The sequence below is a fragment of the Lissotriton helveticus genome, chromosome 6 (genome assembly GCF_964261635.1).
Source record: "Lissotriton helveticus chromosome 6, aLisHel1.1, whole genome shotgun sequence".
NCBI classification, from domain to species: domain Eukaryota; kingdom Metazoa; phylum Chordata; class Amphibia; order Caudata; family Salamandridae; genus Lissotriton; species Lissotriton helveticus.
In genome coordinates, this window is record NC_136067.1 from 2060577190 (window position 1) to 2060604305 (window position 27116).

General features: G+C 51.9%; 1 protein-coding gene across 1 annotated transcript in view; it reads right to left on the bottom strand.

Moving 5' to 3' along the window:
- LOC144762022 (antileukoproteinase-like) overlaps positions 1-27116 on the bottom strand; it is a 97215-nt gene that overhangs the window by 52733 nt on the left and 17366 nt on the right. Inside the window, exon 2 of the mRNA XM_078647188.1 lies at positions 16044-16196. Within this exon, the coding sequence (XP_078503314.1) occupies positions 16044-16196 (153 nt within the window). The remainder of the gene's footprint in view (positions 1-16043; positions 16197-27116) is intronic.

Here is a 27116-nt window from a genome sequence, read left to right on the forward strand (position 1 = left end):
CGGCGGTGCAGACACGGGGTCACTTGGAGCTGGAGCCGAACTCACTACTCACTGGCGTTGCTGCTGGCGTCGATCGGGCCCGGCGGCCGGCGTCGAGGAAGCGGGACACTGGAGCCGTTACTCACGATGTCGAGCTGGATTCGGCGGCGTCCGTCGGCGTCGAGATTGCTGGATTCTTTCAGAGGTGCTGGATTCACAAACTCTAGCAAATAGCACTTTAACAGATGAAGTCCTTTAGCCCTGTGACTTCAACAGGAGACTGGCACTCTTCCAGCCCTTGGAGATTTTCTCAGCAAAGAGTGAGAGTACACACAAAGTTCCTCTCTCCTGGTTCCTTGGCAAAAATAAAGAAGCAATGCAGGATTCCCCCAACAAACAGCACTCTGGCAGAAGGGGTAGGCAGTCCTTAGATCAGCAGGCTTCTTGTCCTTGGTTCAGGTTTCCTTGTCAGAAGTGATCTGATTTCTTGGTTCAGGGGTCCTTCTCTTATACCCCTTTTTGGCTTTGATCCCTTTGTCCATGCAGGGGAATTTCCCCCCATCCTGGGTTTGTTGTGGGTGTTGCCAGGCCAGAGCACCTGGCCTATTCACTGGGCAGGGCAGGGTCCTCAGCCGCTCAGCAGGAGCGGAGCCAGCATTGTTACTGGCAGGGGCAGGGCCATCAGCTGCCCGGCAGGAGGCGGGCCAGGAAAGTCCCAGGCAAGCACAGAGTCATCAGTCGCCTGGCAGGGGGGCGGAGCCAACATTGTATCAGGCAGGGCAGGCTATCAAGAGCTACTCTCCCCTACTCTCAATGCAAATGCCCCACTCATCCCACACTGACTCATTCAGACTCTCTGGAGCCACCCAGCTCCTGTCACACACACACCAGAACCAGCAGAGACCGGTAGACAGTTAGACAAGAAAATAGCTACTTTCTAAAAGTGCTATTTTCAAACACAGAGTCCAAAAACCACCCACACAAACGGATGCGTTATTAAACCCTGAGTTCAGGGATACCAAACTCGACATTGCACCATGCTCCCCGAGCCCGCTAGGATTATAGCATTAATAATCCTGGCAGCCCATTCTAACTGATGGAGAGCAGGTTACCTTACAATAGTGAAAGACGACTATGGCTGTAATTCACTATTAGGACATGCCAACCTTGTCAGGCTTGTCCTACCTTATGCTTTACAATGCACCCTGCCCGTGGGCCTACTATAGGGGTGACTAACATGAAGTTAAGGGAAGGTTTAGGGACTGGCAAGTAGGTGTACTTGCGCAGTCCTCGTGACAGTCAGACTGCCCGTGGTCTGGCAATGGCAGACCTTCAGACATACTTTTACTAGGCCGCTCTTGTGGGTGGCACAACATGTGCTGCAAGCCCACTAGCAGCATTTGTATTTACAAGCCCTGGCACTCCTGGTGCACTCTACTAGGGACTGACAGTAAACCAAATAAGCCAAACATGGAAGTCAATCAATACAGCAATTTCACATAGGGAGCACTTGCACTGTGGCACTGATCAGCAGTGGCACAGTGCCCAAAGCATATACCAGCAAAAACATCGTAAACAGAGGAGGCAAACAGAAAAAATGGAGGAGAGACTCATGCCAATGATGCCAGGTCTAACACGTGTCCCCTCCAGCTGAAATGTGGGGAGAACTACCCTTACCCTAGGGAGTCCTCATCACTAAGGCGGAAAAATCTGGACAGACCATCAGCATTGGCGTGATCTGTGCCAGGGCGGTGTTCCACCGTGAAGTCCATCCCCTGTAGGGAAATGGACCACCTCAACAGCTTTGGATTCTCACCCCTCATCTGCATCAACCATCTGAGGGGCCTGTGGTCTGTCTGCACCCGGAAGTGAGTTCCAAACAGGTAGGGTCTCAGCTTTTTCAGTGCCCAGACCACAGCAAATGCTTCTCTTTCTATCGCACTCCACCTCTGTTCCCTGGGAAGTAACCTCCTGCTGATGAAGGCTACAGGTAAGTCTCGGCCCTCTTCATTCACCTGAGCTAGAACAGCCCCCACGCCATGCTCTGAAGCGTCCGTCTGGACAACAAATTCTTTCGAAAAGTCGGGTGCCTGGAGTATGGGTGCTGTGCACATTGCAGTTTTCAGGGTGTCAAAGGCCGTCTGACAGGCGTCAGTCCAGTTCACAAGTCGGGGCTGCTTCCTGGAAGTCAGCGAAGTCAAGGGGTGCACAATGTTACCATAATCCTTGACAAACCTCCTGTAGTAACCCGTGAGACCCAGGAAGGCTCTCACCTGAGTCTGGGTTTTGGGTGGTGCCCATGCCAGGATGGTATCAATCTTGGGTTGCAGGGGGGCCACCTTGCCGCTCCCTACTTGGTGCCCCAAGTACACCACTGAACCCTGCCCAATCTGGCACTTACTGGCCTTGATTGTGAGGCCTGCTCTGCGCAGGGCCAACAACACTTCCTGGAGGTGGCACAAGTGTTCTTCCCAGTTGGCGCTGAACACTGCGATGTCGTCCAGGTAGGCAGCACTGAAATCCTCCAGCCCAGCCAAGACCTGGTTGACCAACCTCTGGAAGGTGGCAGGGGCATTCTTCATCCCAAAGGGCATAACCCGGAACTGGTAGTGCCCATCTGGTGTGGAGAATGCTGACCTCTCTTTTGCCCCATCGGTCAAGGCGATCTGCCAGTACCCAGACGTTAGATCAAACGTACTAAGGTACTGGGCAGCCCCTAACCGATCGATGAGCTCATCAGCTCTGGGGATGGGGTGCGCGTCAGTCTTGGTGACTGAATTGAGTCCTCGGTAATCCACACAGAACCGAAGTTCCGGTGAAGCACCAGGCGCTGCAGCCTTTGGAACCAAGACCACGGGGCTGGCCCAAGGACTGCTAGAGGACTCAACCACCCCTAGGGCAAACATCTTGGAGACCTCCTCCTTGATGTATGCTCTGACCTTGTCAGTCACTCTGTAAGCCTTGTGCTTGACAGGAGTGCTGTCCCCGGTGTCTACATCATGGACACACCACTGAGTAACACCAGGAATCAAGGAAAACAGATCAGGGAATTGCCCCAACAAATGGCGACAATCCTGCTGTTGTTCAGGGGTCAGTGTGTCAGAGAGGACAACACCATCCACTGACCCATCTTGCTCTTTTGCATACAGGAGGTCAGGAAGAGGCTCACTCTCCTCCTCCATTCCAGCATCTGTAGCTAGGAGCATGCCCACTTCGGACCTTTCTAAGTGGGGCTTCAAACGGTTGACATGCAGGACCCGCAAGGGGTTCCTGGGAGACTTTAAATCCACCAGGTAGGTGACATCGCTCTTCTTCTCCACAACCTCGAATGGTCCAGTCCACCTGTCCTTGAGCGCACAAGGTTCCACAGGGGACATGACCCAAACTTTCTGTCCAGGCTGAAGCTCTACCAGAGTGGCCCTCTGGTCGTACCACCGCTTCATCTCCTCCTGGCTGGCCTCCAGATTTGCCTGAGCAAGATCCCTGAAGCGCCTAGTCTGGTTCCTAAAGGCCAGCATGTAACTGTATACATCCTGGGGAGGTTTCCTGGGAGATTGCTCCCAGCCTTCTTTGACCAGACTTAAAGGTCCTCTTACCGGGTGACCATACAAAAGCTCAAAGGGGCTGAACCCTAGAGACTTCTGTGGCACCTCACGGTAAGCAAACAACAGGCATGGCAAGAGGACGTCCCATTTACGCCTCATTGGTTCTTCAAGACCCATGATCATGCCTTTAAGGGTACGGTTGAATCTTTCAACCAACCCATTACCTTGAGGGTGGTAAGGAGTGGTGAACTTATAAGTTACCCCACACTCCTTCCACAGCGACTTCATATAGTTGGAAATGAAGTTGGTGCCCCGGTCTGACACCACCTCTCTGGGGAACCCCATTCGGGAGAAAACACCCATCAGCGCCCGTCCCACCACGGGGGCAGTCACTGTTCTGAGAGGGATGGCTTCCGGGTACCGTGTGGCATGGTCCACCAAGACCAGGATGAACCTGTTGCCCAGGGCTGTCTTGGGGTCCAGTGGCCCAACAATGTCAATCCCCACCCGGTCAAAGGGGGTACTGACCACGGGAAAAGGTTGGAGGGGAGCCTTCTGCTTCCGCCCGCTCTTCCCACTTGCCTGGCAAGTCTGACAGGTCTTGCACTGGATGTCTACATCCCTTCGCATCTGAGGCCAATAGAAATGGGTGACAAGCCTGTCATAGGTCTTGTCCTGCCCCAGATGTCCAGCTAACGGAACGTCATGAGCCAAACCCAGTAGGAAGGCTCTGAAGCGCTGGGGTACCACCAGCACACGGGCTGACCCAGGCTCAGCAGCCTTAGGCTCGCTATACAGGAGGTCGTTCTCCCAGTACACAAAATGTGACCCTGACTGATCACCTGAGGTTTGGGCTGAGGCCTGCTGCCTCATACCCACAAGAGAAGGGCACACTTTCTGTTCTGCACAGAATTCCTCCCTGGAGGGACCACCATCCTGCTGCCAATGGGTCAGCTCGGGCAGGTCTCCCAGTTCGGCAACTTGTTCACCTGTGGGTTCCAGGGCATCCCCCTCGAGGTCTGCCTCCTCCTGGACCACGGGAACTACGGGGGACGGTTTCCCGCGCCCCCTGCCTCTTCTCTTCACCGCTGGGTCCTGGGCCATACTTTCAGGCTCCAGAACCCCATCAACACCCTTACTTGCTGTCATGGATCGAGTGGTTGCACACACCCACTCTGGCACACCCAACATTTTCAAATGTGTCTCCCTCTCCACCTTAGCCCAAGGGGAGTCTTCTAAATCGTTGCCCAGGAGACAATCAACAGGCATGGCGGGCCTCACAGCAACCTGAAGAGTACCTGAAACTCCCCCCCATTCAAAGGAAACTTGAGCTACCTCACACTCTTTCTGGGAGTTGTCAGCAGCTATCACAGGGTAGAATGCGTGGGGGACAACCTGCTCTCTGGACACCAAGTGACACTTGACAGCTGTCACACTCGCTCCGGTGTCTCTGAGAGCTTCCACTCTATGGCCATTAATGGTCACCCACTGCCTATATTTTTTAGTGTTACTAGGCAGAGGGGGTGGCGGGACCAATTCCATGTCTCCTAGAGAGACCAGGGACATCTCCGCGGGACCCTCCCCACCATGGGCAACCATCTCCTCCCCTCCCAGAGCTACACTAGCCAACTGACGGGGTGGTGCACTGGGTAGTGCACCAGACTTCTTCAAGGGACACTGAGGGTCATAAAAACGGTGTCCTACCTGCTTACAAACGAAGCAGGTCAGTGGGCCCCTATGACCAGGTTTACCTGGCGGGGCCTCTGATTTCTTCACAGAGGGAGGCTGGGAACCTTTCCCTTGGTTCCCTTGGGGATTACTTTGGGGCCCTTTCTGGGACTCCTTCTGTTTACCCTTGTCCCCCCCACTCTTCTGCTGGGGACCCTGCCCACCTTTGGCTGAGTCTCCCACTGGACCCTTGTGGACCCTGGTACTGACCCAGCGGTCCGCCTCTTCAGCAAGTTTTCTAGGGTTAGATATCTTGCTATCAATCAGGTGCTGGCGCAGCTCTGGAAAACAGTTATTAGACAGGTGCTCCCAAGCAAACAAATCATAAAGAGCATCATAACTTTCCACTTTGCTGCCCTTTACCCAACCATCCATGGCTCTGCAAAAATATGACACATACTCCACCCACGTGGTACCAGGCAACTTCTTACATTCTCTAAAGGCCTGTCTGTACTTTTCTGGGGTTAGGCCATACCTTAACATTAAAGCATCCTTCATATGAGCATAAGACGTCCTATTCTCAACAGGCATGTCTAACAGGGTATCTCTTCCCTCATTCACAAAGCGACCCCACAACCCCGCTCCCCAATCCTTCTCAGGGACCCGGTGGGCCAACAATGCTAACTCATATGCTTTAAACCACTGACCAATATCCTCATTCTTCTGAAAATCTTTGATCACATCTTTGGGAAAATAAAACCTACTTTCTGCAGGCACAGATGGGACGCTGCCACCAGAGGGATTCAATTCTAACTTTTTAGCTTGGAGCTCCAACTCCCTCAACTTGGTATCACGCTCAAAAGCTAACTTCTCTCTTTCAAACTCTAATCTTTTGATCTCCAAATCAGCTTCTCTCCTGCCTCTTGCATTCTCTATCTCCAACTGCCCATTTATCTTAAGTTTTGCCATTTCCACGTTGTAGGCTCGCTCCTTCGCCCTTTCTTCTCTTTCTTCAGGGGAAAGACCTTTGGAGGAAACACTGCTGCCAGGAGGGGATACAGGCCCAGTCACGGGCACTTCCTCCTCCCCTTCCTCTGTCGGTACCACCACCGGAGCAGAGGGGTCTCTGGCCTCTAACCAGGCCTGCAATGCTTTGAGAAATTCTGGTTTCCTGGAGATGCCTTTGGTAGGAACTTTAAACTGCTTGCAAAAGTATTGCAGCTGCTTCTTTTCGTATGTCCCTATCTTGGCTCTATCAAATTCCTCCTCAACAACAACAAGGGGAGTGACTCCGGTATCACTCATGGTTAAACTGGCAGTGTTCAAAAAAATCAAGCTTCAGGAAAAGCGGAGAACAAAAATAGAATATCCAACCAAAACAGATTGTGGCTGCGCTATGGTCTGCTTTCACTATGTAGCGCACACTAATCACTGCACATGGGTCATAAATGCAAAGTTCAAAATCCCACCGCTGACCCACCAATGTTAGAAGCGGCTGTCTCTAGTTGGCAGAGGTATACACTTCTGACAAATAGGGACACACCTTTTCTAGTCAGGGCAAGGAGATCACACACTTAGATAACCCCTGCTCACCCCCTTGGTAGCTTGGCAAAGCAGACAGGCTTATCTCAGAGGCAGTGCGTTAAGCATTTATGACCACATACAGTAATAAAGTGAATACACTACAAATGGACACGACACAGTAGTATTATAAAAATAAGTATTTTTATATAAGGTTTAGCACAAGACCAAATAACGACAAAAATATACCACAACCTTAATAAATACTCTTGGAAGGAAAAATAATAGTTCAAGCACGGTTTCTTCTTAGCACAAAAGTCTTTAGTATCAAAAGCAACTCTTCTTCTCTAAATCAAAGTTCTTGGCAACAATGTAACCCACACGGGAGTCACACGACGTCGAGGCAAAGTTAATCCAAAGGTTCGGCGTCGACCGCGAGGAGCGCTACGTCGAGCCCGGAGTCGCACAGACCCCAACAAAACAGTACCTTGGAAAAAGTGAAGCACTCGATGATCAGCGGCGTCGAGATGTCCGGCGTCGCGTCTTCGGCGTCGATCGAGCCTCGGAGTCGGGGCGATCTGCAGCGGCGTCGACCGAAGTCAGGCGGGAGCAGCGCTCACGGGATGAAGCAGGGTACGGCGTCGTCGATGTCGATGTTGCAAGAGTGAGCAGCGCTCACGGCGTCGAGAGGGCTCGAAGTCGATGCGATCAGCGGCGGTGCAGACACGGGGTCACTTGGAGCTGGAGCCGAACTCACTACTCACTGGCGTTGCTGCTGGCGTCGATCGGGCCCGGCGGCCGGCGTCGAGGAAGCGGGACACTGGAGCCGTTACTCACGATGTCGAGCTGGATTCGGCGGCGTCCGTCGGCGTCGAGATTGCTGGATTCTTTCAGAGGTGCTGGATTCACAAACTCTAGCAAATAGCACTTTAACAGATGAAGTCCTTTAGCCCTGTGACTTCAACAGGAGACTGGCACTCTTCCAGCCCTTGGAGATTTTCTCAGCAAAGAGTGAGAGTACACACAAAGTTCCTCTCTCCTGGTTCCTTGGCAAAAATAAAGAAGCAATGCAGGATTCCCCCAACAAACAGCACTCTGGCAGAAGGGGTAGGCAGTCCTTAGATCAGCAGGCTTCTTGTCCTTGGTTCAGGTTTCCTTGTCAGAAGTGATCTGATTTCTTGGTTCAGGGGTCCTTCTCTTATACCCCTTTTTGGCTTTGATCCCTTTGTCCATGCAGGGGAATTTCCCCCCATCCTGGGTTTGTTGTGGGTGTTGCCAGGCCAGAGCACCTGGCCTATTCACTGGGCAGGGCAGGGTCCTCAGCCGCTCAGCAGGAGCGGAGCCAGCATTGTTACTGGCAGGGGCAGGGCCATCAGCTGCCCGGCAGGAGGCGGGCCAGGAAAGTCCCAGGCAAGCACAGAGTCATCAGTCGCCTGGCAGGGGGGCGGAGCCAACATTGTATCAGGCAGGGCAGGCTATCAAGAGCTACTCTCCCCTACTCTCAATGCAAATGCCCCACTCATCCCACACTGACTCATTCAGACTCTCTGGAGCCACCCAGCTCCTGTCACACACACACCAGAACCAGCAGAGACCGGTAGACAGTTAGACAAGAAAATAGCTACTTTCTAAAAGTGCTATTTTCAAACACAGAGTCCAAAAACCACCCACACAAACGGATGCGTTATTAAACCCTGAGTTCAGGGATACCAAACTCGACATTGCACCATGCTCCCCGAGCCCGCTAGGATTATAGCATTAATAATCCTGGCAGCCCATTCTAACTGATGGAGAGCAGGTTACCTTACAATAGTGAAAGACGACTATGGCTGTAATTCACTATTAGGACATGCCAACCTTGTCAGGCTTGTCCTACCTTATGCTTTACAATGCACCCTGCCCGTGGGCCTACTATAGGGGTGACTAACATGAAGTTAAGGGAAGGTTTAGGGACTGGCAAGTAGGTGTACTTGCGCAGTCCTCGTGACAGTCAGACTGCCCGTGGTCTGGCAATGGCAGACCTTCAGACATACTTTTACTAGGCCGCTCTTGTGGGTGGCACAACATGTGCTGCAAGCCCACTAGCAGCATTTGTATTTACAAGCCCTGGCACTCCTGGTGCACTCTACTAGGGACTGACAGTAAACCAAATAAGCCAAACATGGAAGTCAATCAATACAGCAATTTCACATAGGGAGCACTTGCACTGTGGCACTGATCAGCAGTGGCACAGTGCCCAAAGCATATACCAGCAAAAACATCGTAAACAGAGGAGGCAAACAGAAAAAATGGAGGAGAGACTCATGCCAATGATGCCAGGTCTAACACTCCCACATTGCCTCAGTTCAGGAAGGACCTCAAGACCTGGCTTTTTGGATGACCCCAGCACTCAATGGAGCCACCCCCCACCCCAGGGCCATGAAACCTTCACCGGAGGGTAGTTGCACTTTACTAATCCTGATTGATTGATTTGGTATATTTGACTGAATAGTCAAAGACACAAATTAAAAATGGCATTTATAATGCATATTTTACATTGTGGTATACTCTTTTATCATTATTGAGGTTGTCATATTGGGGTATATATATATCTTCATATTTTTAAAGTGCTAGAGGTGTTAGCTAATAATTTCAACTATTTATTTTAAGTGGTAGACCTGCTATAGCATGCATTTGAATATTTTTTGGGGTGCCTTTCAGTGTGTTTTGTCTGTGGTGGCGCAGTATTTACTAGAAGTATGTCCTCTACAATTAAATACCAGCTTCCTTTTGGGAATTTGATGTATTTTTCCTTTTCTGAAATTTTATCTGTGGGTTTTACAATATCAACAATGTACATTATTTTAAATAACATGTAATTTTACATTTATTTTCATATGTTTACATGGCATGAGCCCGTTTTAACTTATGTTTTGGGTTACGACTTTAATTCATTTTAGTTCTTGATTTTTGCTTTTCATCTCTGCTTGGTTTTGTTCCTAGCACAATTTTTGCTGCAGTCTGTTGACAAATGCTATTTCTCATTATATTTAGTTCCGTGCTTTGGTTACAATACTTACTTCGAAGGTTTTCTTTTTCTTTTGAGTAAGTCATTGACTGTGTATTTCTTTTCTTTTCCTTTTAAATTCTTGTTGAAAGGGCTGGCCTTTCCGCCCTTGAGATTATGATGCACGGTTTACATACCGGCCAGTCTGACATGCAAACCATGTTGGAAAGCGTGTTTGGGGCCTCCAGAAGGGCCCCCTTGTGTGTGCGGCCTGCAGTTGGTGGCTGAGGGGGACACCTATGCTGCCCCCTGTTGATGCCTGCACTGCATGGCAGGCACTTGGGGTGCAGGGATGAGGCACACCTCCCAATTACTTATGGGAGCATGTATTACGGCTGGTTTAAAGCCTTAATGCATGCTCCCATAAGGAAATGTTGGAATGCGACAGAGCAGTGTTCCTAATGAGGCATGCGAGAATTGTTATTTTAACATACTTTTAGATATTTATTAATTTTGCCATCTTCCATTTTCAGGTAAAATTGCTTTTCTGCATTATTTGTGGCTTGTGCAAACTGTGTTAAAATATTGCAGCCTTCTTTTTTAGGTTTGCAATCCAGTAGTGCATGGTTGTAATTCTTTTTGGAAAGCATTTTGTTGAGCATTTTCTGGTCTTATTATTATTGTTTGTTAATTGGGAAAGTGTTTCCATATATTATATGATTTTTAATGTAATTTGATAGGTTGGTTGCAGATAACTTTGATTGTTTTCATTTCTTATTTAATGTATAATAATTGTATCTTGCCTCCTTATTGTTATATGTTCCTTTGGGAGTGCTCTCCTGCATCGTCCCCACGTTGCAGTGGTGCTATTGAGGAGGAGTAAGAGTGGAAAATTGTCATCTAGATTTTTTTAACTATGTCTTTCAGTTCTGCTATTCAGTTCTCAGCCTCCTGCCCAGAGCATCACTGAGGTCCTCACACAGAGACATGCTGTCTCCATTTTCTTAGCCACAGCCCCTGGTAGTGTTTGTTGCCCCGAGTTTATTCTTGATATTTGTAAATGTAAAAATGTAAATCCGTATTTGTAAAGCACAAACTACTCACCCATACAGGTCTCAAGGCGCTGAGGGCCGTCGTGGATATTAAGCAAGCTATTGCCAGATTCACATGGTGCTGAGCTGAGCTGCCGCCACAGCTGGGGATCAAACTGTGAACCCTGTGCTCTGAATTCAGATGCCCTGGCCGCTGCACCACACCTCTCCATCTCTATTTAATAGTCCATCAGGTGTGAGAAGCACCTCAGCAGCATCAATCCATCCCAGGTACCCATGAGGGGTCGGGATGACTATGGATGGATGGGTATGGCACAGGCCCCTCAGCAAAGCACATCTGCCAAGTTGTTGGCCTAGCTTTACCTGGCTCATTCTGTTGGGTGTGCCATGGTCTTCCCTAGCCCGCCAGTCCTGCTTAACTGTGATTTCATGTTTGGGTAGATGCAGGAGAGAATGCATATTAAACTCAGTCTGAGCGAATGGCAAAGCAAAATGTTGGGCTTTGGTTTAGGCTTCAACAGTTCCTTGACCTTCAAGCCCTCCTTTGAACAATCCTTTCTCTTCTTCTAGGGTGGCAATACTTAAGAGCTGGAACCCATGTGGGTGGGAGTTTCCATCCTTTGAAGCTGCCTCCTGTTCCTCTGCCCTGGTGCTCCTAGTCACTCTCTCTGCTCAACAAAACATGTAGTTGGGCTGTCTCACCCAAATATATAAAAGTGTCAGGACTTATTCAGATGTGCCCAGAAGAACCTTCTGTGTACCCATGTCCTTAGCATGAGGTGTTTGAGCAGTGTCCAGGTACAGTCGGATTGAAGGAGCCTCCAAAATTCACAGGTAGCACCACTGTGCACAGAGATGAGGCCAAGCAGATTACTGAGCTCCAGGAGAGGAGCTAAGACTGCAAGCTACCCTGCCAGGGTGGGAACAGATCATCTGTATCCACTTCCAATAGGACTACCGCCAGTCTCTTGAGGAGGGGGTGCTGGAGTGCACTCCTGGAGAGGAGTCTGCCTAGAAGAGAGTGCTCTGCTGGAAGGACTAAAAGCCATGGACCCTTGGACCCAAGGGGAAGAACAAGTGCCTGCAATCACTGTGATGAGCGCTCTTAGGGGCCCATTAGGATCACGGGCGGATCGCCACCGCCTGCATGGCGGTGGCGATCCGCCCATTATCTGACCCCGCCCGCCACCCAATTCCCCCTGCCATATTACTATGGCGGGGGACCACGGTGGACGGAAAGGCCATCCGCCGCTTTTCCGCCCGGTCAACGAGTTGAACGGGCGGAAAAGGGTTTAATATGGTGGCGGTGTCTGTCAGACACCGCCAGCCATATTCCTAAGCAGGCGGTGACATGCCTTTCTGTGACGGCAACGCCGCCACGGAAAGGCATGCGGTGTTTGACATTGGGGGCCCGTTGCTGGCCCCCAGGTACTCTGGGGGGTGAGGGGTGCACATGGGGGTACCTATGGTACCACCCAGCAGTTCCATGCACAACATGGCAGGCTCCGCGCGGTGCCTGCCATGTTGTGCATGGAAGTGCACAACATGCCTTCCTGGCATTGTGGCGGGCGGTAATGAGTGCACCGCCCGCCACAATGCCAGGAATGCAGGATGCACCCGCCACTGTGGCGGGCGCATCCTAATTTCCCCTTGGGACCCCCGCCCTTATAGTGGGCTGTCCCTTTTACCGTGAGCCGCCCGCCATCATAATGATGCCCTTAGTCTCAGTCCCTTCATATTCTGAAATGATCTTACAGTGTATCCACTGCAGTGTCAGTTCCATCCTCAGCAGTATTATTACATGCTCTAGATAAGCTGCTGGATTTACATAGTATTATTTGGTTTTATTCAGCTGGGTTGTTCTCACATGTTCCCTTGCTTCCTCCTTTGAGACCTTTAGACAAGTTTCTTTCTGGCACACCATAGTGTTTAAATGACAGAATTGTTTCTAGTAGAATTTTTAATCACTGTAAAGATTAATCTTAATTGTGGTTCTATTCCCTGGCCTTACTCTTTGAATCACAACAGCAGACATGGTCTTCTACAGTGTGCTAACCCCTTATGTTGGAGAGGTTTCCTGCAGAGGTATCAGAAGTTGAGCATGAGCAAAGAAAGCAGAGCACTGTAGCACCCTGCTCCACACCTAGTAGTGTGTCAGAGGAGAAAGTAAATGGACATTCAACAATAACTACAGGGTCACACTCAAAGATAGCACCTTCCTCCACACCTAGCGGTGCATTAGAGGAGGCAGTGAATGGTCATGCAACAATAACTACTGGATCACACTCAGACATATAACCTTCCTCCACACCTAGCAGTGCATTAGAGGAGGCAGGGAATGGGATGCAACGATAACTACAGGGTTACATTCCAATATAGCACCTTCGTCCACACCTATAGTGTGTCAGAGGAGACAGTGAATGGGCATGCAACAATAACTACAGGATCACACTCAGACATATAACCTTCCTCCACATCTAGCAGTGCATTAGAGGAGGCAGGGAATGGGATGCAACAATAACTACAGGGTCACACTTGGAGATAGCACCTTCCTGCACACCTAGCAGTGTGTTGGAGGAGACAGTGAATGGGCATGCAACAATAACTACAGGGTCACACTCAAAGATAGCACATTCCTCCACACCTAGCGGTGCATTAGAGGAGGCAGTGAATGGGATGCAACAAAAACTACAGAGTTACATTCAAATATAGCACCTTCGTCCACACCTACAGTGTGTCAGAGGAGACAGTGAATGGGCATGCAACAATAACTACAGGATCACAATCTGAGCTAGCACCTTCCTCCACAACTAGCGGTGCATTAGAGGAGGCACGGAATGGGATGCAACAATAACTACAGGGTCACACTCAGAGATAGCACCTTCCTGCACACCTAGCAGTGTGTCGGAGGAGACAGTGAATGGGCATGCAACAATAACTACAGGGTCACACTCAGACATAGCATCTTCCTCCACACCTAGCAATACGTCAGAGGAGACAGTGCATAGACATGCAACAATAACTACAGGGTCACACTCAGAGATAACTCCTTCCTCCACACCTAGCAGTGTGTCAGATGAGACAGTGAATGGACATGCAACAATAACTACAGGGTCCCACTCAGAGATAGCACATTCCTCCACCCCTAGCGGTGCATTAGAGGAGGCAGTGGATGGGATGCAACAAGAACTACAGGGTCAAACTCAGAAGACACTGCTGTAGAAGGCACCATTTAGCCAAATTTCATAATAACCCCCATCGACCCCATCCTCCTCACTGGAGGTCGGTGCTCTTGGGACCAGGCTAGGTTCTAGATTGGGGCAGATGGACTAGGGCCGCCCAAGAGAGGCCCATGGCTATACTAAGGCCAATTTACAAGCAGAAAACCCTCTTTTATTCTTTTTATTCATGATGTTCTTGGGCCTTTGCCTTCTCAACCTAATTATTTAAATTTCACTGAAACACCAATGCCTGGGGCTATTTGAAGTGCCTGGGACAGGTGTGACGACAGGATGGATGGCTGTTTTCATGCACATGTGATAAGGTGGGGTACCAATGATAATCCCAACATAGAGATAACATACAACAGAAACCAGGGGATACGATTTTGGCATCCCAAGGAAAGTAATTGAAAGTGTGCAATTAGGAAGTATATCTTATTGTAGTTTGTTTTATTTTCAATCAGCTTTGACTCTAGGCTCAACTTACAGCAATATATGTCGAAGGCAGTGAATCGCAAAGGGCCTGATTTCGAGTTTGATGGAGGAATACTTAGGGCCATATGTATTGGAATTACTTTTCCGTGTGCTTTTTCCCTTTTTCCCTTTTTCCCTTATTCTTCACTCATCATTAATTGTCTTCATCAAAGAAAAGTCTCGCTGTTATCCCATGGGTACATTAGAGTTAGATCTTTTTGAACTTACTCACTAATTGATAACAAGTCAATATATAAACCAAATCCCTTGCAGCCATCTTTTACTTTTATTGTGTTGGTGCTAAGCAATGTGCCGAATATTGTTAAGTACAGCACATACGTGCCTTTTACCTATCACACAGCGCAGCAAGGTGACTGTGTGATGATTTCAAAAATATGCCCCCTCTGTGCTTAGCAAATCTAAGAGACCTTAAATATGGAAAGGGGAACAAACCAAAAAGTGGGGCACCATAACATTCATAGAGGTTTACACGCCCCTTTCCTTACCACTAATGGTCACTTTTGGGGTGCTGGAGCTAATAAAACAAGGCTGCCACAAGAGCTTCCTCAACCCCAGTCTTAAGGAGAACTCTGCTGTCTAAATGACACATCTCCCAGCTCTGATGATTTGATGGAGAGTAATGACAAACTTTATGCCTGAGAGGAGATTTTTGGGCAATAAAATAAACAGCTTTTGACCTATTAGGAATGTAAATAATGTCAAGCAATAGAAAGCATACAGGAAACATGAACACTAAGTGGTTAAGGATAAGACTGCATATCACGGTTTTAGGTACGGGCTAATAATAATTTTCAATGTTTCTGTGGTATAACATTTCCAAAGTTAGAGGGGCCTAGGAACTTGTAATTCAGGGGCTCTTACAGATAGAACATTCAGCCGTCTAGATTTCACTTCGGTCTTCACAGCTAAAGGTGACTGTCTCAAGGGTGTCTGGCAATAAAAGACCTCAATAGGAGCGCCCAAAATAGAAATAATCTTAGTCTGAAATGTAAGCCTAGAGTGGAAGCCGTCACTTGGTGACGTTTTATGGGCTATGCCACACAAATGCAAACTGTTCCGAATGTGTGAGGGGGTAGGGTGTGATGGAGGAGGAGTGGTGTTGCTGACATAAGATTGGCCTTAAATGGGTGATTCAACATCCAGTTCAGTCACATGTATGTGCCATTTACTGAATACCACAAACAGAGTTAAACACCTGCAGGGAACACCATCAAGCTATCCTCTCAATTATATGATATAATATTATATAGATAAAAAACAGTTTTGGTAAGAGAGTGATGAAAGTATCAGGAAACTTTCCAAGACATCACATTCCTTTCTGTATCAGCGAACCAAAGAGGTGTCTACAAGAACCTCCCGCTGAGGTCCCTGGAACCTGACTCGATAAGGGGGGTATGTGTGGGGAGCACCGGAAGTGATTCCATAAACCCTGGCCGCGCCCCCACAGTAAGCCCCAGTTAGTACAGAAACATGACGAACAATGGTGCTGCAGTGTGTGCGCATCCGCTGGGGTCTCGTGTGGTCACGTGGTGAGTGCTCTGAGCTCTGAATCCCACACATTGTGTCTGACTCTTACCTTTTATGGGCTCCGTACAGTTCCGGGTGCACAACGGGATGCAGCACTTCTCTGCTCCGGGGCAGTCACAGTCGCGGGTACACGGTGGAGGTTCTGTTGGAGCTTGGACTGCTTGGCACCTGGTTTTTGGCACTGGGCACAGGCCAGGTCTCTCTGTAGGAAAGAAAACCACACTCATGAAATTCACCAAGCCACCCCCTGACCTCTCCCCAAATGTCCTTAATGGAGACGCCTCCATGTTCAAATTAATATATTAGTATTTTATTAGACACCTTCAAATGCGAATATAATCGCACAATGAAAATGATCGTCATACTGAGAGTCGACTGTTCTGTACCTGACAACAATCGAGAATTCTGTCATTTCAGTTCAGTTCACTTCACTTCACTTTACCAACCCGAGGTTCAAAATGAAAACATGAAAACAAAAAACATGAGAAGGGGCCGGATTAGGGTGGGTGGGCTGTTGATTCCAGGGCAAGCAGGAGTGAGGTGATTTTATTATAAGATGGAAGAAGACAAGTTGTGCAGCTGACAGGTGGTCACCAGCTGATCGCAGGGTCTTGGATGTGCAGAGATGAACATGGGTGTTTGAAGTTCAGGAACAGGAATCCTCTCAGATCGGAGTATAGCTGTCTAATGCAAGTGCCCTGTGCAACTCCCTTTTTAGGTTTCGCCTTGGCAATGCGCCTGCCCGAGGCCACGCAGTGGCCATAGAGAGGGCGGGCCACTAGTCGCGGAGGGCTGTCCCGCCCCCAGCAGGATGTAGCTTCTCCTCCGCACTGGTTGGAGGAGGCGGCTGGACGTGATTCTCGTCCGGGGCGGCGGGGAGGGGCCTCCGTGGGTACTTAGGTTTCTGCACCACGTTGGTGGGCCTCTTTGCCGCCCCGGACGCCGTCTGTTCTCATCGGGACACTCTTTTGGACACACTCTTGAGGTGAGCGAGGCCTTGGCCAGCCTATCCTTCCCCCCCCTTCTCCTCCGCCTGCTCCCTCCGCTGGAGTCGCGAGCCTGGCGAGGCGGCCCATGTTCCGTGGGCTGCTGTGGGGGGGGAAGCCTGTGTCCCCGATGTGGCCTCACCCTGGAGCTCGTCGGGCTTCTCTTTGAGGTGAGCGAGGCCTTCCCCGGCCTAGATTTCCCCCCCCCTTCCCCTCCGCCTGCTCCCCCCGCGGAGCGTGAGCCTGGCGAGGCGGCCCATGTTGCGTGGGCTGCTGTGGGGGGGGAAGCCTGTGTCCCCGATGTGGCCTCACCCTGGAGCTCGTCGGGCTTCTCTTCGAGGTGAGCGAGGCCTTCCCCGGCCTAGATTTCCCCCCCCTTCCCCTCCGCCTGCTCCTTCCGCGGAGCGTGAGCCTGGCGAGGCGGCCCATGTTGCGTGGGCCGCTGTGGGGGGGGACGTCCGTTGGCCTATATATTCCCCCCCCCCTTCCGCTCCGCCTGCTCCCGCCGAGGAGCGTGAGCCTGGCGAGGCGGCCCAGGTTGTGTGGGCCGCTGTGGGGGGGGACGTCCGTTTCCCAGAGGTGGCCTCAACCTGGAGCTCCTCGGTTCATTCCATGGAGTTGAGCGTGGCCTTTCCCGGCCAATATTTCCCCCCCCCCCTTCCCCTCCGCCTACTCCCTCTGCCGGAGTATGCGCCTGGCGAGGCGGCCCATGTTGGCGTGGGCTGCTGTGGGGGGGGGGACGTCCGGTTCCCGATGCGGCCTCTGTTTCCTGCTCCCCCCCGTCTTACCGCGTGGCAACGCTTGCACTCGTATCTTCGTTGTGGTGGTGGGGGGGGGGGGAATCCCGCCTCCCTTAGCTGGCAGCGGAGTGCTCTCTCTAACCCCCCCACCCCCCCCTCCCCCCCCCCTCACTCCACCACGAGGTTCGAAGGCCCCAGCGGCCATTTTGGGAGGGGGAGTGTCGGGCGGCTATATTAGTGGGCCCGGCGAGGCGGCCCATGTTGCGTGGGCCGCTGTGGGGGGGGACGTCTGTTGGCCTATATATTCCCCCCCCCCTTCCGCTCCGCCTGCTCCCGCCGAGGAGCGTGAGCCTGGCGAGGCGGCCCAGGTTGTGTGGGCCGCTGTGGGGGGGGACGTCCGTTTCCCAGAGGTGGCCTCAACCTGGAGCTCCTCGGTTCATTCCATGGAGTTGAGCGTGGCCTTTCCCGGCCAATATTTCCCCCCCCCCTTCCCCTCCGCCTACTCCCTCTGCCGGAGTATGCGCCTGGCGAGGCGGCCCATGTTGGCGTGGGCTGCTGTGGGGGGGGGACGTCCGGTTCCCGATGCGGCCTCTGTTTCCTGCTCCCCCCCGTCTTACCGCGTGGCAACGCTTGCACTCGTATCTTCGTTGTGGTGGTGGGGGGGGGGGAATCCCGCCTCCCTTAGCTGGCAGCGGAGTGCTCTCTCTAACCCCCCCACCCCCCCCCCCTCCCCCCCCCTCACTCCACCACGAGGTTCGAAGGCCCCAGCGGCCATTTTGGGAGGGGGAGTGTCGGGCGGCTATATTAGTGGGCCCGTGGTCGGGCGCCCGCCCTTCGTTTAGACATTTGTAAGGCGGGTTTGGGACCCGTACGCTTCAGGTTGTGTTCACAAATTGTGCTGTTGCGATTATTATACTGGTACACAATGAGGTATTCTGACAATGTATTTGTATGCCAGGAATGCTAGACAATGTTCGATGCCCGTACTGAGGCTAATTTAACCGAGTTCCGACATTGCGGTTGCGCATATTCTCCTGGGGCTCAATGATGATGATTTATTCGTATGACAGAGATGACAAGCCCAATTGGTAGAGCGCTCGCTTAGCATGCGAGAGCTAGCGGGATTGATGTCTGCATTTTCCAAAATGTTTAATTTCGCTAATCTAACCGAGTGCCTCCAGCCCCTCCCCGACAGCCGCGGGCATTCGAGCACATGGTAATTGGCTCGGGCTCAGGGGGGGGGGGGGGGGGGGGGGGGGGAAGGTGGCCCTATCTCTGGGCACCTCGCTGACACACAAGGGTACAGTGCTGAGGGGATGTGTTAGTTCAAGAAAGATATTGCCCCATCACGGCTCACGCATGTTTTTGGAGCGTCTGGCAGCCGCCTGCCCCCGCGCAGGGCCAGCGACGTATGTAAACCAATTTTGTTTGATAAGGTTGCGTTTCCGTTAGGAATTGCGTTGCCGCCTGGGTTAGGCACTCATTCCACCGTGCCATTGATAACGTGGTAGGTTGCACGCCCTGCCCCACCCAATATCGGTGCGTGGGTCGTAGCTCGGGGGGGCCTCATTCTGATAGCAGTGTGAAGAGCAGCTCCCCCCCTGGCTTGTGCACAGCGCGGTTAATGCTCATTGTCTTCTAGGTGTTTGGGGTTGTTAATGCATATGGCGAGTGAGTTGGGTGACATTTTCGAATTTGTCTTGCAGATTCTGTCGTGAAATCGATTTTGCATCGTGGCCCCCCCTCCCCCCATTTCAGAGCTTCAGCCCGAACCCCCCCCCGCCCACGGGGGCTAGCGCAAGGTATGTACGACCCAGAGAGGTTGGCGCTACTTCGTTCATTAAATGATAACGCCCTGCCATGGGGCCCGGGAGGGGTGGGGAGGCGCCTATCGGCCAAATTGAGTGCTGTCATGGGCGCTTGCCTTCCGGTTACGGCCGGTACAACATGTTAGGTCCAGTGTTTGATTTTCCTTTGTCTCACACAGTGCACTCAGCCATTGAAGCAGATCCCAGGGCACCCTCTCGTCGGACCTTGCGAACTCTCTCAGGAATAGCGGTTGAGGTATGTACGCATTAGAGTGGGCCTGAACTAAGTATGTTCTTAGATACCGGCTATACCCGATCGTTTCCCAACAGGTACCGAGTGTCCATTCCCCCCCCCTTGGGTGGGAGAATGCAGGGTAGTTTTGGGGGTGGCGGCTAGTCGCCGGGTGGGGCGTGTGTGCTTTCGTGACAAAGATGTTGGAGATGGTGGTTCATGGTTATCTCTTTTTCAGGATACACTCGAAGGCACCATGGAGAGTCAGGGGTCCCCATCGCTCTTTACGCAGACGTCCCAGGTTGATGACTCGGGTCTAGGACCTTCCCAGGACCCTCAGATGAAAGTCTTGTTGGACATGATAAAAGCTAATGGGGTGGCATGGGCCAGTGAACTTTTGTTGGCCAACCCCCCGAAAGCCCCAGGGCCACCCCCCACCCCACAGATCTCTGAAATAGAGGTGGCAGAGGACCCGGCCACTGGGAGGCCTAAGCGCGCTAGGAAGCCGACAGTGAAGGACTTCCCGGCAGAACCCCCCACCAAGACCAGGGCAGCGGACCCTGTCAGGAATGTCATTGTGCACGCCCCGGCATCCCCCCCGGCGGTGATCCGGGTGTGCCCTCCGTCCCCCCCTCGCCCGGTGGTGCCTACTGTGGAATTTGCTACCCGGGAAGATCTGGGTAAGATTACAGACTCGCTGGCTTTGTTCATGTCGGAAATAAGAGCCGGTCTGCGCGCACCTCCCGTGCAGCTCCCTCATTCAATGCACTCTCAGACTGCAGCTCCGTCAGTTGCGGTGTCACCTCACGCCGCGGGGGAGGCGGACGTGGCACGGGTGTGGGGTGGTCTTACAGTTCAGGGGGGGACATTGCCAGTCCTTTGTCTGGTGTGGTTGCTCTGCCTGCCAGCACGCCACCCATCATCGTGCCTTCAGCGCTTCCTACCCAAGTGCTCCCATCGGTCCCAAGTGTGTCCCAGGAGCCCCTTACTCCCGTGGTGGCCCCGGACCCGACCCAGGCGGTGTCACTGGCTGCTCCCTCCCCTATGGCACCCAGTACCCCCGCGGCCTCCTCGACCTTGGGGGTGGCCCTTCCTGCGCCCACAGTATTGATGACCATGGCGCCCCTCTTGTCAGGCAAATGTTCCCTAGCCTGGCTAGTTCCGCAGGCGGTGAAGGAGGGCATATGGCGTAGAGAATTTATAGACATTTTTTCCCTGTTGATGTTGGGGGCGCAGGGGTCGGATGTGACTAGAATGGGCTCCAAGGAGGAGGTTAAGAAGGCCCGATTCCAGTCATGGCCAGAAAAGACAATAAAGAACTGGCGTCAGGCATTCGCTATTCTGGCAGCGGTAATCACAGAGCGCTTCCCTGATCAGGCGCAAGGTTTATTTCAGTATAATAGTATCATAACCAATGAAGCTGAAGCAGCCTCCGGGATGGGGTGGTACTCATATGACTGTGAGTTCCGCAAAAAGATGTCTGTCTGTCCAGAACTCGAGTGGGACCAGATTGAAGTTAGACTGTGGATCGTACACATGGGTAAAGGAAAGGCTGAGAGTGGTGCCAATAGTGTTGTCCAAGTTAAGAAGTCGGAAAGTGATGTCTTTTTCTCAGAGGAAAAATAATTTCAGGCAGCCCTTTCGAGGGGGGCGTGGGGGGGGAAGTTTCAATAGACAGTATGCCAAGAAGAATGTCTCTTCCACTTGCAGGTTGTTGAACGCAGGTAATTGCACGTGGGGGAAAGCTTGTCGATTCTCACACGCGTGCAACAAATGTGGTGGCTCCCACCCAGAGTCTTCCTGTGAGAAGCGGTCTTCCTCAGCCAGCGCTGCCAATAAGGATAAATAATGACCCCGAGATCCCATCCCATCTCCCTGCCCCCCCTGCTGTGCCCCCCCCCACGGCCTTGCCTTCCGCGTCAACCCCCCTCGGGGGGTGTTCAGCCGCTGTGCTGCCTGGTGGGGACCCCCACCCCCTTAGCTCAAAAGGCCCTTCTCCAGTCATCATCCACACCCTGTTGCGCCTGTTGCGAGCTTATCCCAATGAAAAGGATAGGGAGGTCCTGACTGCGGGTTTCCTGGACGGCTTCAAAATCCCATATCAGGGTCCCCGGGTCAGCAGGGATGCAGAGAACCAGAAATCGGTCAGGGAGCTCCCTGAGGTGGTTGACAAAAAGATTAGCAAGGAGGTGGCCCTAGGGAGGGTGGCGGGCCCCTTTCTTTCCCCCCCTCTTCCTGACTTTGTGGTGTCCCCTTTGGGTGTAGTCCCCAAGAAAGAACCCGGGGCTTTCAGGCTGATTCATAACTTGTCTTTTCCAGAGGGCAACTCTGTCAATTCGTGGCTCCCAGAAGCGGCTTGTTCTGTCTCATACTGTTCCCTAGATTTGGCCATCGACTTAGTGAGGAGAGCTGGGGAGGGGGCCTGGCTGGCGAAGGCGGATATTGAGGCAGCTTTCCGCTTGTTACCTGTACACCCAGACAGCCAGCACTTGCTGGGTTTCAAGTGGAGAGGGGGTTTCTACTTTGATAGATGCATGCCGATGGGTTGCGCTGTCTCGTGTGCCTTTTTTGAGGCCTTCAGCACCTTCCTACAGTGGGCCCTCACTGAAGAATACAAAGTGTCAGCAGTGTCACATTACCTGGATGACTTCCTCTTCATAGGACGGGAGGGCATGCAGGAGTGCCAGGAGGGTATGGACTGTTTTGTTGACCTAGCTAGTCGCTTAGGTGTGCCGCTGGCGCCAGGTAAGACGGAGGGTCCTGCTCAGGTGCTGACCTTCCTGGGAATTGAGCTAAACACAGTTCAGGGAGTGTCTCGTCTCCCGCCGGAAAAGGTGGTGGGGCTGAAGAACGATATCCATGCTTTGCTAGGTAGGGACAAGGCACCTCTGGGGGTCATTCAGAGTCTTTTAGGCAAGCTGAACTTCGCTGCCAGGGTCATTCCGGTGGGGAGAGTTTTTGAGAGGCGCCTCGCCAGGGCTACCGCCAAGGTCCACAGACAGTATCATTTTGTTAGGTTGACCTCGGCTCTCAAAAAAGATTTGCTAATGTGGAATGATTTTCTTTCTGATTTTAATGGTACGGTGATTTGGAGGTCCCCGTGGGTGGAGAGTAAAGAGTTGAATTTGTACACTGACGCTTCTGGTCGCGAGGGGTTTGGTGCTATTCTAGGTGAGTTTTGGTGCGCGCAGGGTTGGCCCAATGCTTGGCGCAGGCGTGGGATCACTGCTAACATCACTGTCCTGGAACTCTTTCCCATTGTGATCTCTCTACACCTATGGCCTGATACTCTGTCCAACAGGAAGGTTCTGTTCTGGTCGGACAATATGGCTGTCGTGCAGGCAATCAATGGTCTATCGGCCAACTGTCCGCTAGTGCTGTCTCTACTCCGGGAATTGGCTAGTAGGTGCTTGCGCTGCAATGTTGAGTTTAGAGCTAGACACATTGCGGGGGTCACGAATGTCGCAGCTGATGCTCTTTCTCGTTTACAGCTGGACCCTTTTCGGGCGGCATGCCCCCAGGCGAGAGAGGAGATGACCCCCTTTGCACCAAGGCTCTGGCACATCTTGGAGTGGAGCAACAATTGAGAGAATTAGGAGAGAAATCTTTAGCCCCGGGTACAAGGAAACGCTATGCGAGTCAACGTGCTACTTTCCTTAAGGTCATCGCTGACTTAGGCTTGCAGGCCCTGGCACTGGAGGTTAGAGTTCAGGCGTTCATTGTGTGGGCTAGGAAGCAGAAAAAGTCCCACTCTTGGATTTGCGGCCACTTAGCGGCCATTAGTCATGAGGCTAGGTTGTGCGGTAGGAATGATCCAGCCATTTCCTTTGTCATTAGGGCTGCCCTGAAAGGGTGGGCTCGGGAAGATCCAAAGGTCCCGGATGACAGGTCCCCCATTGATTTTCCATCGCTTCAAGCCATGCTACAAGTGTTGCGCGCAGTTGTGCACTCCCAGTATGAAGCGGCCTTGTTTTCTGCAGCCTTCTGTCTAGCATTCTTTGGCGCATTCCGGAGTTGCGAGCTTGTGGCCCGTTCAAAGACAGATGTCTCTGGGGATGCGCTGGGAGTGGGGGATGTCGCTTTTGGGGATGTGTTGGCCATCACGCTCAGGCGGTCTAAGACTTATCAGGCCGGTAAGGGGTCTGTCATCAGGCTCTCCCCCCTGGGGGATCCACGTTTCTGCCCGTTAGCGGTCCTTCGGGCCTTTATGGCCCTCCGCCCCGTGGGGCCGGGTTACTTGTTTGTCCATGCTGACCTCAGCCCCTTGACTAAATATCAGATGGACAAGATAATGCTGGCCTGCCTGGACCGGGCAGGTCTGTTAGTGCAGGGCAAGAAGTTCTCCAGCCATTCCTTCCGCATAGGGGCGGCCACATCGGCCTTCCGCGCCGGCATGCAGCCAGTTCAGGTTCAGTCTGTGGGGCGCTGGGAATCGTCTTGCTATAGACGTTACATTAGGCCTTGATTACGCTACATAAGGATGTATAAAATGTCATGCTTTTGACTACTGTTTTGATGTGGCGTTATTTGTTTTACTCGTGGTTTATTCAATAAACACCCTTGAACTTATTGCGTCTTTCCTTGGCAGGTTCGCAAGTATGGGTCATGGGGCATTCCATGGTCAACAGATTGGCCCGATGGGCAGAGGTCAGGCAGTGGACCAGCACCTTCACAAGTACCTACTGTGTGTGGTGGGGTTTTCCGGGCATGCGCTGGCATAGCCTCCTCTTCAGACTTCGGGAGGCCCTGGCTCGGGGTGGTCCACCTCCCCGCCACTTGATAATCCACCTGGGTGGCAATGACATTACATACTTGGGGAAATCCACTCTTTTACAAAAAATGAAGACTGACTTGGGCATTATCAGTGGCCTGTTGCGGGATTGCGAGATCTGGTGGTCCGAAATTGTGCCCAGGAGATCCTGGCGGGGTGCTAATTCCTCTGAGGCAATCGAGAGGTCTAGGAGGCGGATCAATGCTGCCATGAAAAAATTCGCCCAGCGCAGAGGCCTAGGCTTTATTAAACATGAAATGATTCAAGACAAAGTGAAAGGTTACTTTGAGGAGGATGGTGTTCACCTCACGACTGTAGGTTTAGACCTCTTTCTGCTGGACTTGAAAGAAGCACTCATGAGTAAAGGTTGCAGGTAGTAAAGGTAGCAAAGGTGGGGGTGCCTGTGCGGCAGCGGGTACCACCGCACAGGCTGTGGCGGAGTTACTGGGCGATCCGGAAGAAGAGAGGTGCAAACGATGTACTTCAGCGGGCACATGGGGGTGCCAGAGCCTAACCTGTATCCTCATGGGAGGTGCAGGAATTCGTGTCGGCGCCCCAGTAGTCCTTCGGGCGGTTGTGGGCCTGTGCAACCGGGGGTTTGCCTGGGCACGCCCCACAGGGGGCGTGTCAGTATTTATAATTTTATTTTCAGCAGTTGGGTGCTTTGCCACTGTGCTGATTGGCTCAACAGGCGGGCAGGTGGCGAGAATGCAGCCTGCCCGGGATCGCCCGTAATGTCTACCCACCATCATTACATATGTTTTATGTAAATAAACCTGCAGCAATTTTCTCCCAAACTAATACATTGTCTGTGTATTATTTGCATGTTTGGGGAACTAGGGGGCGGGAGACTTCCTGTGGCCCTGATGGGACTATGCGCCTGCCCGAGGCCACGCAGTGGCCATAGAGAGGGCGGGCCACTAGTCGCGGAGGGCTGTCCTGCCCCCAGCAGGATGTAGCTTCTCCTCCGCACTGGTTGGAGGAGGCGGCTGGACGTGATTCTCGTCCGGGGCGGCGGGGAGGGGCCTCCGTGGGTACTTAGGTTTCTGCACCACGTTGGTGGGCCTCTTTGCCGCCCCGGATGCCGTCTGTTCTCATCGAGACACTCTTTTCCCTCCCATGCCTCTACCCCAGAGTGTTGGTATGGGGGGATTTGTGGAGGTTTTTAATGTGTCAATTTATCATTGCAGGTTGGAGTTAAGCGGAGTTACTGGGCGATCCGGAAGAAGAGAGGTGCAAACGATGTACTTCAGCGGGCACATGGGGGTGCCAGAGCCTAACCTGTATCCTCATGGGAGGTGCAGGAATTCGTGTCGGCGCCCCAGTAGTCCTTCGGGCGGTTGTGGGCCTGTGCAACCGGGGGTTTGCCTGGGCACGCCCCACAGGGGGCGTGTCAGTATTTATAATTTTATTTTCAGCAGTTGGGTGCTTTGCCACTGTGCTGATTGGCTCAACAGGCGGGCAGGTGGCGAGAATGCAGCCTGCCCGGGATCGCCCGTAATGTCTACCCACCATCATTACATATGTTGTATGTAAATAAACCTGCAGCAATTTTCTCCCAAACTAATACATTGTCTGTGTATTATTTGCATGTTTGGGGAACTAGGGGGCGGGAGACTTCCTGTGGCCCTGATGGGACTAAGCATGCGCTGTCTCAGCGAGAGATAAAGTAATCTGTATGTTGTGTGAAAATTCTTGTGATTTGTCATACCACTTGTGATTCGTTTAACTGTGTCATTGCTGTTTTTATCTTGCTTTTTGTTGGCTGTTGATCCGATACCTAACTTCCGTGTTGTCCGGAAGCAGCATTGACCAACTACAGTAAACTTACACTGCAGGGCCGTATCTTTCAACGTAAGCACTACATTGTTTTTTGAGTCTCGCATAGGCTGGACATCTGCTGCCCAAGTGCGCTGAGCGCCTGCAGCCCCCACCACGTCCAAGCCGCAGCCCCGGGCCCTCCCTTACTGCCCTGTCCACACCACTCACAAAGCTTTCCCCCTCCTGCTGTCCGTTCGCCCCCTGTCATCTCTCTGAATTTTGAATGACGGGGTCTGGCGGTAGCGTTCACAGACTGGGAAAGATGTCTTGTCAAAGAGCGGAAAAGTGCTGTAGTAATGTAGTATTTATGCATATAGTATTGTGTATAGCTTCGTATGAAGAGTGTAGAATGTAGAATGTTCTTGTTTTTCTGTGTTCCTTAGCAGTAGAGAATGTTAGGATCAGATGTGGTGTAGCAGAGGATGGGTTCGCAGCTTTGCCTATGTGCTGGAAGAGATTACCAATAAACAACTACTTTACTTGAAAATTGTTCCTGAGTAATTACTACAGAATATGGCGATGAGCGGGAGGTAATCTCGAACTAATCCACGCTGTCTTCGTTACAACTTAAAAGGTCGGAGGTTGTACTTGGACTTTTAATTATATTCGGAACATCCAGCATCTTGAATAAGGGAAGCTTGAACAGTGAACATTGCAACAGCAACAACCGTGTCTCCCTTAAGCATAGAGAAGACTTTCTTAAAAAAATACATTTTTAAAGCCTGCTTGCATGTTGCTGCAGCGGTTAACTGCCTTGACTAGGG